Source organism: Perognathus longimembris, chromosome 1 (assembly GCF_023159225.1).
Source record: "Perognathus longimembris pacificus isolate PPM17 chromosome 1, ASM2315922v1, whole genome shotgun sequence".
NCBI classification, from domain to species: domain Eukaryota; kingdom Metazoa; phylum Chordata; class Mammalia; order Rodentia; family Heteromyidae; genus Perognathus; species Perognathus longimembris.
Genome location: NC_063161.1, coordinates 37353802 through 37370785, shown reverse-complemented (window position 1 = coordinate 37370785; position 16984 = coordinate 37353802). Strand labels below are relative to the sequence as shown.

At 38.4% G+C, this 16984-nt stretch overlaps 1 protein-coding gene and 1 pseudogene across 1 annotated transcript; one reads left to right on the top strand and one right to left on the bottom strand.

Annotated features, from left to right (window-relative positions):
* Positions 1 to 11575: 11575 nt before the first annotated feature.
* Positions 11576 to 12659, bottom strand: LOC125354167 (annotated as a pseudogene).
* A 2174-nt stretch (positions 12660 to 14833) lies between these two features.
* On the top strand, positions 14834 to 16148 carry LOC125354151 (E3 ubiquitin-protein ligase makorin-1-like). Its single transcript, XM_048349800.1, has one exon. It carries the CDS (start codon positions 14835 to 14837, stop codon positions 16092 to 16094), a length of 1260 nt encoding a protein of 419 aa, XP_048205757.1. The 5' UTR covers position 14834; the 3' UTR covers positions 16095 to 16148.
* The last annotated feature ends 836 nt before the right edge of the window (positions 16149 to 16984 follow it).

Here is a 16984-nt window from a genome sequence, read left to right as displayed (position 1 = left end):
CCCATTATTTGGAAAGAGATAACACATTTCTAAACAAGCCAAGAGTTAAGGAAGACATCAAAAGGAAAATTAGAAAGTATCTTAATGAATGAAACTGAAAACACAAGGACAAAATTTGTAAGATGCAGCTAAACAGGACTAAAACACCTATATTTAAAAAAAGTAAAAACAGTTTCAAAATTAATGGTATCAACTTCTACTTTATGAAACTAGAAAGAGCAGAACAAGTAAAACTCAAAGTGAGACAAAAATGGTAGAGATCAAAAGGTAAAACAATGAAACAAAATGATAGAGAAAAATCAGTAAAATTAAAAAAGAAATTTCTGGGAAAATCCATAAGACTAATAAACTGGTTACAGGATTATCAGAAAATAAAGAGGAAAAAAGACAACTTCCAACATTAGGAATGAGAGAAATGACACTAAAAATTCTATCTATATTTAAAAGTAAAATAAAGAAATACTAACAACAACACTTCACCAAAAACCTGAGGATGTTGGCAAAAATGTAGAAATTTTCTGTGTAATATGAGATACCACAGGACATTCAAGAACAAATATTAAATAACCAGGTAACCTACTAGGGCAATTGTATTTTTTTAAGTCGAGGTATAAAGAAGTCAAATAGAAGTACTTTAATAAATTCTAAGGCCTAAATTCCTTCACTGGTAAATGTTACCAACATTTAAGGAAGATATAAAACTCATTCTCTACAAAATTTTGTAGGAAATCAGAGACAAATAGATACTGATTCACCCATCCTATGTGGTTAGCCTTGCTCTTGATACCCAAACCAGTCAAAGGTATTAGAAGTAATGAAAAACACAGATCAATAATACTGTTAGCACAGATCTAAAGTTTCTGAACAAAAAGGTAGCAAGTTGGGTGTAACAACATATACATAAAAGATAATTTCTAACATCTGAGTGGAGTTTATTCTAGAATGCAGTGTTGAGGATCGAGCAGGAAGGGTTAGCTGTATGGGAATAAGTCAGGGAACTGAAATGCAAATGGAATAAGAAGGGAAGTGAGATGAGATCCTAGAAGGAACTTGATAGTCAGAGCCATCACTGAAGCTCAAGAGCCATGACTTACTTGATTCTAGTGACCCTAAGCTAATGGTGGAACTTTTATACTGTTCTATAGATGGGGAAAATAGGTGAGGAGAGAGTAGTAAATACCACACAGAAAGTCATTAACCTCATTACAAAGTATTTGATTTTTGATCTGAGTGAGATATTCCAGGGACACCATTGCAAGGTTTTGAGCAGAGGAAAGATATCATCATCTGACTGTCCTTTAACAATCTGAGTTGCAGAGAATGGGATCCTGCATGGTTGACGGAATCTCAGCTCCTACAGAGATGAAGATAGGATTGTGGTTTGCGGCCTCCTGGCAAAACTTAGCTAGGCCATATCTCAAAAAATAAGGCCTGCATGATGATGTATGACTGTGATGCCAGCAGCTTGGAAAGACAGGAGAGGATTGAGGTCTTGGGCTGATTCCAGGAAAAAGGTGCAAGACCCTATTAAAAAAAAAAGCTAAAGCCAAAAAGGCTGAAAGTGTGGCCCAAGTGGCAAAGCAAATGCTTGCTAAATGAGCAAGTACAAGGGTCTAAATTTATTCCCTTGTACCACCATTTTGTTTAAAGCAGTCTATGTTGTTAAGACTGTATTTTAGTGAAGTATGGTTAAAAGCAGGGAGACCAAGTAATAGTATGCAAATTAGCATTCCTTAAATTAGAAACAATTTGCATCACAATAATTGCTCAATTATTGCAATAGATGATCTTCTAGAGAGGAATCTAGAGAAGAACTCTGCTCAGCTGTGGAAGGATTGACACACATGCAGTCTCACCAGAACCTTTGATTACCTGTTATTTGGTTTCATTGTCAGAAATGAAATGTTATGAACCTAAAATAATATTGTATTTCTTAATGCAATGTGCTTGGTCTGGATTTGGTTGTGATGTCAGAAATGCACACTATATCACTTTTTCCCCTAAGAAACTTGTCTATCTTGAGCTACCACCTCCAATATTAGAGATGCCTTAAAGTATGTCATTCCCACTCACACCAGTCAATTGGGAAAGGCTTCATCTACTTCTGAGAGCAACCAGGCACTAGATTCTCAGGTTCTAAAACACTGGAAATGAAGTTTGCGACATCTGGAGACAATCTAGATTTGGAGAAGTAGAGAACCAGAAAAGCTGAGGAGAAATGAGCCAAGGCAATCCAAGGTAAATGGAAATGAGAATCAAAAATTGTTTTCACAGGTAAGGGTATGGGTGTGAAACATGCTAGTCTTTTACAAGGGATTTGAAATGTGGTCATTTGTTGTAAGTGGTTTAAGACATGTCTGTATCCAACACAACACACTATATCTAGAGTTCTTGACCATGGTGCTATTTTCATGATTTTAGGGAGAATACCCCACTACCTCTTGAATACTAGGCAAGCATTCTACTACTGAGCTATATGCCCAGCCCTAATCTATGGTGCAGTTGAAAGGACAGCCTGATGATGGACAGGAAAGGATTTGGGGAGAGGAAAGGAATACCATGTAAACAATTGTTGGCGTCATCCATACTTAAGCCAAGTCTACTGCCATGTAAATGTTTTTCACAACTGAGAGACTCAGCAGTTTCTGTTTAGCACACAGACAGGCCTTCTGTCTGGGAAAGTCCAGATTGCTAGTGATATTTCCATCCCGCTCACATCCACCCATTGGCTGCTGTGAGCGTTAGGGTGTTTTCTAAAGTTAAATGATGTTTGGAAAACTCTATTTGTTCATCTATACTGAAACAAAAGTGTTGAACCAACTAACCCACACGTCACTTTGAAATTTTAGTAGGAAATTAGTGAAACACACACACACAAAATCCATTCTCGGTGGTGCTGAGTTTCACCAAGTTCTGTGAAATGGCTTTGGAATGTTTGAACCATGTAAACATTTCTAAGAAATTTTCAACATTTTTCCTGTAGAAATATTTGTGAAGTGCATTTAGCTTCTTTCATTTAATCGACAAGTATGAAATCCAGCTCAATGTTTGTCAATCATACAGTTACGACTCTATGAAACTCAAAATCCTGCATACAATGACTTCAGTTTAATGAAAGAAGCATATTAAAGTAGTTGCAAATCAAAGAACCAGCTGATAAAAGAAGTATAATGAAGACACCCAAGGTTAAAGAGAAGGAAGTCATTTAATGCCAGGGATTTTGAAAAATAAACAGGAAAGTTATGTATAACATAGACCTTGAAGAATCAGATAGAATTCACAATAGAGAAAAGTAGATTGAGTGACATTTCAGGTAGAGATAATAAAGCCTTTAGTGCGCTTAAGACTCATATGCCATATTGCTATTTTCAATATAACCATTTTAACCTGATCCCTTTGATTGAAAATGGTGTAATTACTTAGTACTTATGAAATTATAATGGTGATAATTATATGGTGATGAAAATAGGATATTGGTATGAATACTAATCCAAAGTGTTCATGTGGCTATTTAACCAATTATTTACTATGTTAAATAACTTGCTTGTATTTTTCCATTTTCAGATCCCTTCAATATATTCTGAGAATGTACTATTGCATATCATAGCTATTATTGAATCTGAAACAAGATTTTCTCCTTTGACTACTCTAAGGACAATGTTTTTTTTAATAAGTGTATATACTTAAAATATTTCCTGGAAAAATTCTAATACAAACACCATAATTGACCTAAAATAAATGTATAAAATAATAAAGATAGAGTAAAGAAAACTGGTGCAGAGACGAAGATTTGATTAATGCTATCAAAAAGAACATATTATATATACAGCATATTGATTCTTGCAATAAAAACAGTATCTTACTGAACTAAAGATAAACAGAATGTAGAGCCCAAAACATGGAACCCATTAAATATAACACTATTGTTTTAATAAAGGAACTCCATTAATCAATGAGAAACTGTCATTATAGTCAGGTGCTGACTGAGGAGGCAGCAATCTGGGGGGGAAAAAAAAACAAATTTCATTTCTTACTCTAAAATATATATTGGATGACTAAGTAGATAAACATTATATATATATATAAACTAACTAAGGAGATAAATATAAAATTCAAACCAAAATTAATATATATAAACATGAAAATTCAAACCAAAACTAATAAAAAAGGTGAAAAAAATATTTATCAAAATGAGACCATGGGGAGACCAAGCTTAAGAATGATAAAAGACAAAAGAAGGAAATTAAAGATTAAACTTTACTACATAAACTCTGAATTAGAGTCAATTGTGGATATGCCTGCAGAAATTGCTAAAAACATATAATATGAGCATGTATTAATTGACAAAATTACACCAGGGAAGGGTGAACACATAAAGAAATAACCACATATAAAGGAAAACATAAAATGATGATATTTTGTAGCAAACATGCAAACTCTATATTTATCATCAATGTAAGACAAATACAAAACCAAACATTGAGATTTAATTGTTTTATTGTTATAAGCAGTGTTTTACTACTCAGTATAAATAAAAAGACAGAGTTTGTGTTTGAGTAATTGGGCTGCAATTGCCCTTATCTTCTTTGAAAGATCTTTAACAATGGTTTGTTCCTTTCATAACTTGCAGCTTTTGTGGTACATGCTGGAAATTAACAAGTTGAAAAGAATGAAGTTAGAGGGTCTTAAGTTCAAGGCCAATTCAGGAAAAGGTAAGCAACAAGACCATGTCTCCATAACAAAAGAAAAACTATAAAAGAGCTGAGAGTGTTCTGTTCAAAATGATAGAGCACTTTCTTAACAAGTGAGTGGCCCTGGTTTCGATTTACAGTAGTACTTCATTAAAAAAAATTTTAAGTGATATCAAATATCTATAGTAATTAAGAGAAAAATCTTTCCCAATCAGGGTGAACGTCCCAAGTCAACAGATATCAGAACTTACAGTAACTATATTAAAGAACCTGCTCTTAAACAATAGAATCTTTCAGTGCAAAGAGGTTATTTTCATCTGTCACCATGTGTAAGGTCGCAGATCACAGAAATATCCGTTCTCTGTCAGCTCAAAATGCTTACTGGAAAACAGGGTTTACACTGCCATTATGAACCACAGGAAGAATTTTTGCTTATCGAAAAGAATATACAAGAAACCTGAATATCTAGTAGAGATAAAACTACAGAATCTAGGCAGTGCAAATTGAACACCACTGTTAAATTCTTAGGAACTTGGTCTAGAGGTAGACTGTGTGTGTGTGTGTGTGTGTGTGTGTGTGTGTGTGTGTGTGTGTGTGTGTGTGTACATGGCAAGGGCTCCAGAAAAATTTATCACCATGGTCAGTCAATGTTATCATCTATTTTACTTCCCTTTACAAAAAATTAAAAAGAATTAATGGAGGTGTTTGCATATCACTCAATAGCATTGCAAATACTATAAACAAGTCCACATCTGCACAGTTTGTTAGTGGATGTGGTAGTGATAGGTTGGGTGGGGGAGTTAACACTGAGGTCTGGGAAGGTGGATAGGATGATACGTGGTAGGTACAGGATACTATTGGGACAAGGCCAAGAGGCTAAGGCTGGGGACTAAGGAAAAGAAAATGTTATGAAGGGTAACAGAAAACTCCACATGCACAGAAAGAACTGGCCACACAAGGGCTTGCACATTGCTTTCCTTTCTCCCCTTGGAGGCTAGAAATGTGCTTTTGAAAACAAGGAATAAGAATCAAACTGATGTGAAGTTAGTTGTAATAAGGATTCTCATTTACTATATCCTTCTTGTATCTAAATCAGCATTAAAAGAAGCCACATTGTTTCCAACAAGGCTGGTGTAAAATAAGTAAAACCATGAAAGAAATGATCAGAATAAATAAGATATTTTAAGTGACATGATAAAAGGTAAACGAAAAATCAATCAGCAACTTTATTTGTACTAGATGTAATAAGTAAGAAAAGAATGGAGAAATCATGTGTTCTGCCAAAATTGGAGCAGGAATGTGGAAAATCTGAAAAAGGTTTATACACACTTGGGCTCCTAACCACTTGGGAAGTATAAAGAGGACTGCAGTCACAGGCCATGAAAATTAGCATGAGACAAACGAATAAAAAGCAAAGGACTGTGAGCATGGCTAATGTAGAAGAGTGCTTGCCTAGCAAGTCTGAGGCCCTGAGTACAAACTCTAGAACCAACAAAAAATGGAGAGAAAGAGAGAAATTATGCTAGAGGACACTAAGAAAAACATTTTTAATAAAACCATCATTCCTTTCACATTCAATAAGCTTAATAGTTTGTTTTAAAAACACATAAACTTTGTAAAATTAATATAAAAACACATGGGATATTGCTTAGGAATTTTTATAAGAACTAAAATTGAATAAGATGGAGCTGGGATTGATTATTTTATACCTTAAAAAGGTATTATTCAGATTTGTAAGACACTGCTAAGGAAAGAACAATCAGAGGTATCCAGAAAAACAACCAGTTATATATGATAACCTGGTATGTTATAAATTAACAATTTCAATATAGTGGGAGGAAATTCAGAGTATTTTAAAAACAGGTTTTGCAACTGTTGATCTATTTAGAAGAAAATAATTTAATTTCTGTCTTACAACTAAATACAAAAATTTCAATTGAGTTTAATATATATGTTTATGTGTATATGTGTGTCTATAGCCACATAATTTATTTTCTTCCCCTTATATCTGAGCATTTTTTTTCATAAGTGCTATACACCCATCTCATTCTTATTCAATAATCTTGGAATATAACAATTTCCTTAATATCTTTGTGATGGATATCTAGTTCAGCTCCAATTTTCTTTTTTATGGACATATAATTTGTACTTAGAAAATTCCTGGAAGGGCAATTACCAAACTAAAAAAAACAGCTTTCAAAATATTACTAGTTTTTGCTATGTTTGTGACACAAAATTCTGAAAGTTTCTCTAGCGATTCTTTTAAGAGACTCTTCAGTTGTTTTATAGATGCTTTAATTTACTAATTAGGGTACAAAGTATTGATTAATTTCTTCACTTCATACAATGGATAACTGAAGCAGGATGCATAGGAATAGTGGAGTGATACATTAGAAAGTTCTTACTTTTAGAAACTTAAAAATAAAGAATAATATACAGACATACAACTAGTAAACTGGATGATAGTGTCTGTTATTTATACACACTTTGAAAAATCAAAGAGATAAAAGATTGTATGATAGAATTCACCTCTCACTTTCTATGTTTACTTAAATTGATTATTTCTTTGAACCCATGTGGAAGTTAATATTTATCATGACCATTGACTGATCTCCATGATAATTAATTGGCAGAAAAGTTCTCTACACCCAAAGAAAATTCAGAACACATGAATGATACTGGGAGAAAGCTAATGAAAAGGAGGACAGAAGCAACATTACGTACTGTGTGCCCAGTGCCTAGATTACATTTTCTTCTGTTTTATTCACCTCTGAAAAGACAAGAATAGGAGGATACTTGGTCAACAACTCTCTAAAAGGAGAGACAGTTTTAGGTGTGGTGATTAAAAATAAAAAGCAACTTTTTGCCAAGTACTGTGCTGGAATCTTGATGCACATTGTCTCTGCTTCCTATGTACTTTACACTGAAAAGAGAGCTCAAAGTTATCTTTTGTTCAGATACCTTCAGACAGAAGAGAGTCCTTAAGGACACACAGAGCCTTAAAGGTTAGAAGACTTAGTGTGCAGAGCAGTGGTTAAAAGCACATGAGATGACCTTAGCTGGTAGAAGCCACCACACCAGAATTATCAATCACCTGGAGATTGTCCTACCACCAACACAACCACTAACTTCCCTTAACCCTCTACAGTAACCTATGGCTGACTCATATGGAACACAAAAGTTCAATCTGCCTCAAGTTGTGAGGGCTGTGCTATACCATTTATTTCTCAGAATTCCCCATTAATCACACCAAGATTATTCTTGACTGAGCCCATTTGTTTGACCAGCCCTTTCCTGTTTCCTTTCTTTCTTGTTCCTAGGCTTTTCCTGAACAGCATGCCCATTACAAGTCACCTGACCTGAATCTACTTTAGGCCCAGCTTCTGGAGACCCCCAAGGCAAAGGGGAGTTAGTATTCAAGCCATATTTCTATCTATCACTCCCTAACCACAATGGCTCTTTAAAGTAGATACTACATGTTTCATTTTATGAATTAGTATGTCAAAATCGGGATGCTGAGCTAGGTTCAGCAAAAGGGCAGATCTCAGAAAGAACATGCATCAATCATAATTCCCAAGGAGGACTGTAGCCATCTATTCAAACCTCCCATCAACCTGTTTGGAGAGAATTCAAAGGTGAGAAGACAGAAACTTTTTATCTTTTCCAGTGAATGTTTCATAGTCACTGCCCTGAATCTTTAAAATTAAGCATGATCACTGGGAATATGGCCTAGTGGTAAAGTGCTCATCTCGTATACATGAAGCCTTGGTTTTGATTCCTCAGCACCATGCTTATAGAAAAAGCCGGAAGTGGTGCTGTGGCTCAAGTGGCAGAGTGCTAGCCTTGAGCAAAAAGAAGCCAGGGACAGTACCTAGGCCCTGAGTCCAAGCCCCAGGACTGGCAAAAAAACAAAACAAAACAAAAAAACCCAAAACCAAACAAAAAATTAAGCACGAGCATTTCTGATGTCTACTATATGGAACATGATAGTTGTTTAGTTGAACGCATCACTCAGAACTTCAAGATGTAAATCATCATTTCTCCAGCCCTCACTATTTGAACTTTCATTGAAACTAGTCCCCATATCCCTTTAGGTGAGCCTTTTGAGCTGAATGCTGATAACATTTCTTGTCTCTCATCTAATTGGATACGTCCAGATGAACAACAGATTCATAACAAATCCAAGCCTGAAAATCTGAAACTAAAACTTAAGTGGGTTGTGACTTTCTTAATCAACTGATCTTGACATTAAGTTTTCCTATTTATGCACTATATGGAAAACTATGTCAAGCTTGACCAGATAGAAAAAAATGTAATTAAACCTAGTGGTTTTCCAATGTTTACAGTTTGGTATATTATCATCCATGGTACACTGACATTAATGAGACAATCAGTCCACTAAGTTTAGTAACTAAACCTGGATTTCTATTATGGCCTGGATCACCAATGTCTCCCAAAACCTCTGTGTTAAAAGACTTGGCTCCTAGTTGATGGAATCATGGGGAGATCGTGCAACTTTAGGACCATGGGATTAAATTGGAATAAATAGGTTCTCTTTCCTCTTCTCTTCTCTTATTTCTCTTCTCTTTTATTTCCCTCTATCATTCTCTCTCTCTTCACCTCCTTCCCTCTCTCCCCCTTTCTAATTATGACCAGTTTTTCTTCACCCTGTGCTATGGCCAGCCCAAAATACTGGGACAACCTTGGCTGAAATTTATGAAACTCTGAGTCAAAGTAAATGTTTCTTTTTAAGTTGTTTAACTCAGGAATTTTTGTCGCAGTGACAGATTGCTGACTCTCATAGCTCCTCTTTATAAAGTGATCTAATTGGGTCCTACTATTGAAACTCCAGAGCCTAGTATCTTCTCAAGAAATAATTGCCCCTGTGTCTCCCTAGTCTATTAGAAACATATGGTCTGAAAAAAGAAGAAATGAAGAAGGGTAGTAACTTGAAGTAACAGACCATGTACAACAGAAGAACTATCTTTTGAGAAAAACTACCACCATGCCCCAACCCAATTTCACAGATGACTTCTGCAGCATATTTTCCATCAATGAGCTACAGATTGTGGATGTAGTAGAAACTTTGAAACAATTGCTTCATAAAACTTTTATTTTTCAGAAAATTCCTCAAGGCATTATATTCAGAAGGCCTTCTCTCCAGCTCCCCAGTCTCTCAGGTGTGTTTTGTGTAGATTTTTGATATATATTTTTTTCAGCATATATCTGTTTATGCCTTTAAGCTCAGAACACATGTGTTTTGCCCTTTCCCTTTCTTTCTTTCTTCACATGGAGATGGGGTGTCAGAGGTGGCAGTAATTACACTGTCACAAAAATACTGCTTTTTTTCTTCTCGTGCTGGAAGACAACCAGAAATGAGCCACGATATCAGTCTAAGAGTCATGAGATTTGTAGTAACTACAGATTTTTAAAGCTCACAGTAAAACATTAAGAGGGGAAACGGCATGTCTGCTGAATACATAGGTCAGAGGGAGTATATTTCAGCATGAAACAAGGATAAATTACTTACGTCTGTCAGAGCAGATGGATCAGGATCTAGTTCAGTCCACAGGCCCTAAATGATGGCTGCAATGTGTTTTTCTCACAAGTCTCAAACCTACTCCACCCCTCAAAAATTATAAGGAATTCAAATCATCAATATTGAAAGATTGCCGCAGAAAATGTTAAAGCCATTTAACAAATTCCAACTTTTCAGCACTTTTTACATCAGATCTACTTGTATCAGAATCATCTTAAAGTTTTATTTTTAAAACTTTATAAGTTAATTTTAAATAATTGTACAACACATCCTAGAAGTTTCCTAAAACAAAAAGAAGGAACACGCAAAAAACTACTCAGTCCATAAGGGAGTCCATATCTAAAATAATCTTCCCCAGTGATTTAAATGTATAGCAAAGTAGAGAACAATACTTTTCTCTAAGCAACCAAGATTGGACATAATAGGTTTTTTATTTTGTTTGTTTGTTTGTTTGTTTTGCCATTCCTAGGGCTTGGACTCAGGGCCTGCACAATGTCCCTGGCTTCTTTCTGCTCAAGGCTAGTGCACTCTGCCACTTGAGGCACAGTGACACTTCTGAGGAATCAAACCCAGGGCTTCATGTATGCAAGGCAAGCACTCTGCCACTAGGCCTTATTCCCAGCTCCCAGAATAGTATTTGTTTTGTTTTTTTAGTTTAGGTTTTTCATTTTATTTCAAGAAAATTAGCCAGGAGTCATTTTATTTCAACTGTGAAGGACTGCCATGAATTATATAAGGTGGATTTTAACTGAGTATGGTAAATTAAACTTTCCTACATTGTGAACACAACATGCCCCCCAAAAGTTAAGTAAGCTTTCTAGTTCCTGTGTCTTTTGTATCAAGTGACTTTAAATCTGGTATGGTGAAGTTCACCTGTATTCCCAGCTCCCTGGGAGGCTGAGGCAAGAGTTCAAGATGCCATCTCAAAAACAAGCGAATAAAACTGAATTTAATTTTTTCACAACCAATTGTTTTTATGGTTTTTTTCCTCTAACCTCCAATGTTGCTAGAAAATATGCTATTTAGAAGCCACTCATCAGCCTTCAGTCACATTCCTAATCATTTCCATCCCAGGAGAGGGTTCCGGGTGGCAGAGCTTCCTTGGGCTGCTGATTAAAGGAACACAGCTTACCAGCAGCTGCTCTCTCTCTACCTTTGCTCGAGCATCAGCTTGTTAGTCAATCTAACTCTCCATTGCTGTTCTTTCTGCTTCACAACAAGACACAGCTTGGAGGAAAAGATCATGACAAAAGTCTAGAAATATTATAAAATAGTTAGAATCATTCTGCAATAAACAACCAAAAGTTGATTCTCTGATGCACAACCCGCACAGATTTGGTTCCTATGTGCAGTCCTTGCTTCCTACACTTTTAATTTTAGGAGAAAATGAAAAAGAGCTATGATTACAGTGGCCGCATACACCACCAGTATCTAGAGGATTATACATGTAGAGAATACAATGATAAACCATGATTCAGTCCTTTTCCTGGTACTCTTCAATGACTGCCTTCCTGGAATTCACGAGCTGTAATACTTAAGGAGATTCTCATCTGTAGGTTTGAGAATTTTCTTATCTGCCATATTCACCACCCATCCTGGAGCAAGACCAAAGAAAATCTGCCTTGGATCCTTCTACGTACTGAGCATTTTGAAGAGTTCATCTTTAGTGATATCAGGGGGAACATAACCATCCTTCTTGGCAACTTCAAGTCTTGCTTCGGGAAACTTGGCAGGGTCTGCCAGGTAACCCCGGTTCTTGGCATCAGTGTAATATAGTACCAGTTCTTCAGGTGGAAGCATTCGTTTGGGAATGGGTTATCCACACAGGAAGAATGGAATAGGCTTGCACAGAATTCCTAGACTTCTTGGATCATAGAAGGCTGTAGTAACAACACCACCATTTTTTTTCAATTGCAGCAATGGCTAGCTCTGAAGCCATCTGTACTTCAATGTTCACTTTTGCCTGAAATTTGTCAGCACCCTCCTCAACCAGTTGGACCCCATAATCCCTCTTAAATGGCTGGATGGTCACACCTCTTCCACTGACAAGCTGGGTTAGGTCAATGGGTTGTGTTGGATCAACTCGACCCAAATTAATAAGATACTGCAGTCTCTTTAGACTCAAAGGCTGATACTGGCGTCTGAAGCTATGTCCTTCATTAAATCCATATTTAAAATGTAAAATGTAAAATGGTGTCTGGCCTCCCTCAAAGCCCAGCCTGGGCCAAGTTCCTCTCTGCCGTTCTGCTTTATGGCCTCTGCCACATTTCCTACCTCTTCTCCGACCTCTTGGTCTTCTTTCCGGTTTCTTGGAGCCGGGATTGGGCTTCAAGTTGGACAGGGACACACGAGGCAAGGCCCGGAGCAGATCGAGAGAGCGGGCCCCACCACCCTGCGCCGGACCGGCCATGACCCTATCGGCGTCAGGACTCCCAGAATAGTATTTTTGATCTACGAAAACCTATTGATTTTCTTTCTGCCTCTTTGGACTCCTTTCTGCATGTAAGCTGACAAGTCAACAGAACATGGCTCTGATATCCAGGAAAGATCCCCTCCTGAAACAAACACTACAGAAACTATCCTCATTTTTGTACCCTCACAAGACAAGGAGATAGAAACATCAGTGCTCTAGCACAAAATGGAAAACCAAGAGGGGCAAAGCTAAGGGTTGAGCTGCTGTCAACTTTTAGATTTTTGTTTGATGTACCCCCAAGGGATTCAGATAGTACAAAAAAAACTTTTTTTTTTTTTAAGGAGCTGGAGGATGTTGGGAATTACCTCAAAAATGGATTGGGATTGGCAACTTCTCCACTTTCCATCTTCATCATCATTTTAACACTCTTATTTTGAATTCACACATACTTTAGAGTGATGCTCTTATAGCTGAGCCCTAGACATTTCTCAGCCATGCCTGCAAGGTCTTTGTAGAGGGCCAAGCATATAACCTACTTTTATTGCTTGTTTGCATTTGTATGCATTTCAGTAAGTTTCTGCTTAAGATTGGAGTTAAAAGATTCTACCCTATAGCTTATCCAAGTTTTGAAAAGTATTTCAATGTTAGGAGTCACAGATTTGACTTGAAGTAACAGGTCCAGTCTTCCACTCTCTATTTTCAGAGTTATTCTACCATAGAGCTTCTTCCCTTATGAAATGAAGATTTCCTTATTCCTTGCAGGATTAATATGGTGATGAATAAGAAAAAGGCCAAATTTACTCAGAGATAAACACTCATACTAAATGTTAGATGTTGTAACCATACATCAGAAGATTCAATACTGGTTAGATTATGGTCTCAGGGCATAAGGGATTTGGCCCTCATTTCATTAGCTGACAAATCTATCATTTTGTTAAGACTGATTGTATTTTTATAGACAATAGGCAAAGAGATAAGGTATTCTTTAGCTTCCACTCAACTACATTTTTAAAGAAATTATTCTGGTTTCTACACAAACACAGATTACCACACATAAGAAAAGATAAGCAATGAGGAGATCAATTAGGGATCTATTATGACTAGTGCTACCAACCAGGCAAGAGACAAAAATTCAAGTTGAAAAGCAAACTTCCTTATGCAAGTTATTGAAGTAAATGAGTGTACCATTAATGCCTAACAGATCTACTTGGTTCTATTGCAAGAGAGAATAATGCAGTATATCATCTCTAGAACAAGACTATCCAGGTTCAAATTCCAGCACAGTTGTACCCATGGCCTTTTTCAGAGTAAAGCAGTGAAGTCTGTAATGTGCTTCCTTCCAGACAGTAGTGCAAATCATTTTTGCCTAGCTCCTGAAAGATACACACGGGACAATGTGGCTAATAGCCCCTAGGGGACAGCAGAGGAACAGGAGTGGAAGCTCACAAATGCTGCACAAAGATATTGCACTAATGAGAAAACATAGGGGAAGGAAGGAAGGAAGGAAGGAAGGAAGGAAGGAAGGAAGGAAGGAAGGAAGGAAGGAAGGAAGGAAGGAAGGAAGGAAGGAAGGAAAAGAAAGAGGGAGGGAAGGAAGGAAAGAAAGAAAGAAAGAAAAAGAAAGAAAGAAAGGAGGGAGGGAGGAATGGAGGGAGGGAGGAAAGAAAGAAAGAAAGAGAGAGAAAGAAAGAAAGAAAGAAAGAAAGAAAGAAAGAAAGAAAGAAAGAAAGAAAGAAAGAAAGAAAGAAAGAAAGAAAGGAAGGAAGGAAGGAAGGAAGGAAGGAAAAGAAAGAGGGAGGGAAGGAAGGAAAGAAAGAAAGAAAGAAAAAGAAAGAAAGAAAGAAAGGAGGGAGGGAGGAATGGAGGGAGGGAGGAAAGAAAGAAAGAGAGAGAGAGAGAAAGAAAGAAAGAAAGAAAGAAAGAAAGAAAGAAAGAAAGAAAGAAAGAAAGAAAGAAAGAAAGAAAGAAGAAAGGAAGGAAGGAAGGAAGGAAGGAAGGAAGGAAGGAAGGAAGGAAGGAAGGAAGGAAGGAAGGAAGAAAGAAAGACGAGGTAACAAACAGTACAAGAAATGCATCCAGGCCTTGCCACGTGTCTCCAAGTTCACGTCGTCAGTCGTGTCTCCTGGTTCATCTCCAGTCACCGTGACGTCCCAAGTCATCTCTCCATTGGAGCTGAATTGGTTTGTATTTTATGCACGGGGTTCGTAAGGAAGGAGATAACTGTCGCTACTCGCACGACCTCTCTGACAGTCCAGATGGTATAGTGTGCAAGTATTTTCAACGTGGGTACTGTATTTACGGAGACCGCTGCAGATATGAACACAGCAAGCCATTGAAACAGGAAGAAGCGACTGCTACAGATCCGAGCCCAGAACGATCTCTAGCTGCTTCCTCGAGTCTCCCTTCCGGAGCTGAACAGCTCACTGAAATGGACACGGGCAAAGCTGAGTCAGGAATCCCACCCCTCGCCGCTGTAGGTGGGGCAAGTTCCGAGGACTGGGTGAATGCGGTCGAGTTCATTCCTGGGCAGCCCTACTGTGGCCGGACTGCCCCTCCTTGCACCGCAGCCCCCATGCAGAGCCTGGGGGCCAAGGTGGAGTCTGAGAAGGAGCCGGCGGCAGTGGAGAGCAAGAAGCAGCTGTGCCCCTATGCTGCGGTGGGCGAGTGCCGCTACGGGGAGAACTGCGTGTACCTCCACGGCGACGCGTGTGACATGTGTGGGCCGCAGGTACTGCACCCCATGGATGCGGCCCAGAGGTCACAGCACAGAAAATCGTGCATCGAGGCCCACGAGAAGGACATGGAGCTCTCGTTCGCCGTGCAGCGCAGTAAGGACATGGTGTGCGGCGTCTGCATGGAGGTGGTCTATGAGAAGGCCAACCCCAGGGAGCGCCGCTTCGGCATCCTCTCCAACTGCAGCCACACCTACTGTCTCCAGTGCATTCGCAAGTGGAGGAGTGCTAAGCAGTTTGAGAGCAAGATCATAAAGTCCTGCCCCGAATGCCGCATCACATCCAACTTTGTCATTCCAAGTGAGTACTGGGTGGAAGAGAAAGAAGAAAAGAAGAAACTCATTCAGAAGTACAAGGAGGCCATGAGCAGCAAAGCGTGCAGGTATTTCGATGAAGGACGTGGGGGCTGCCTGTTTGGAGGGAACTGTTTCTACAAGCATGCGTACCCCGATGGCCGGAGAGAAGAGCCACAGAGACAGAAAGTGGGAGCCTCGAGGAGATACCGGGCCCAACGAAGGAACCACTTATGGGAGCTCATTGAGGAAAGAGAGAACAGCAGCCCCTTTGACAACGACGAAGAGGAGGTGGTCACCTTTGAGCTGGGCGAGATGTTGCTTAGGCTTTTGGCTACAGGTGGGGACGACGAGCTGACAGACTCTGAGGATGAGTGGGACTTGTTTCATGATGAGCTGGAAGACTTTTATGACTTGGACCTATAGCGGCTTTCCATGCTGTGCGAACTGCTCTGCCAGGCCTCAGACCCTAGCTGTGCCCTGTGCTGTGTGGCAGTGCGTGTGGCCCTCCCAGGTGCTGTAGTGACCACTTACCTAGGGCCTGCTCCTCCACCCCCTGGCCTTTCCCCCCCTCCCCCGAGAGTGTGTAGTTTTCTCTGTTTCAAAAAGTTACAAAAATAAATCTTAAAGTTAAAAAAAAAGAAATGCATCCAATGCCTAAAGTATGAAACTGTAGCCTCTCTGTGATTCAGTTTAATAATAAAAAATATATATAAAGGAAAAAAAGAAAGAAAGGAAGAAAGGAAGAAAGAAAGAAAGAAAGAAAGAAAGAAAGAAAGAGAAAAAGAAAAAGAAAAAGAAAAAGAAAAAGAAAAAAAGAGCAAGCAAGCAGGCAGGCATCTTTCTACTAAATGAAAGTAACAAAGCACCCTCCATAGCTTTGTTTGGAAAATTTTCAGAAGAGTTCAAGACACCAGTGTAGACAAAATCAATGGCTTGAACAAGTCAAACACTAGGAATATCCAGGCACTCATGCCAAGATGAACTTAAAGAAGGCTCATTCAGAGCTACGAACTCTATGTTGGCTGTTGGAGCTGTTGGGGCTGGGCACTTGTCTTTCTCTTCATGTGCCCTAAGCTTCCTCACAGCATGGCTATCGGGTTATAAGGGTAATCATCCAGGTGAGGGTAGGCAGAAGCAGCATTACTTCTTATGGCCTATCTTTTTTTTTTAATTAAATTTTATTGACAAGGTGTTGTGCAAACGGGGTACAGTTACATAATAAGGCAGTGAGTACTTTTCTTGTGATATCTTACACCCTCATTTTCTTTCCCTTCCCTAGATGAAGTAGGCATATATACAATATCCAGTGTACC

Excerpts from the sequence above, each read along its gene's own strand:
- LOC125354151 (XM_048349800.1), top strand. The coding sequence starts at position 14,835 with ATGCACGGGGTTCGTAAGGAAGGAGATAACTGTCGCTACTCGCACGAC.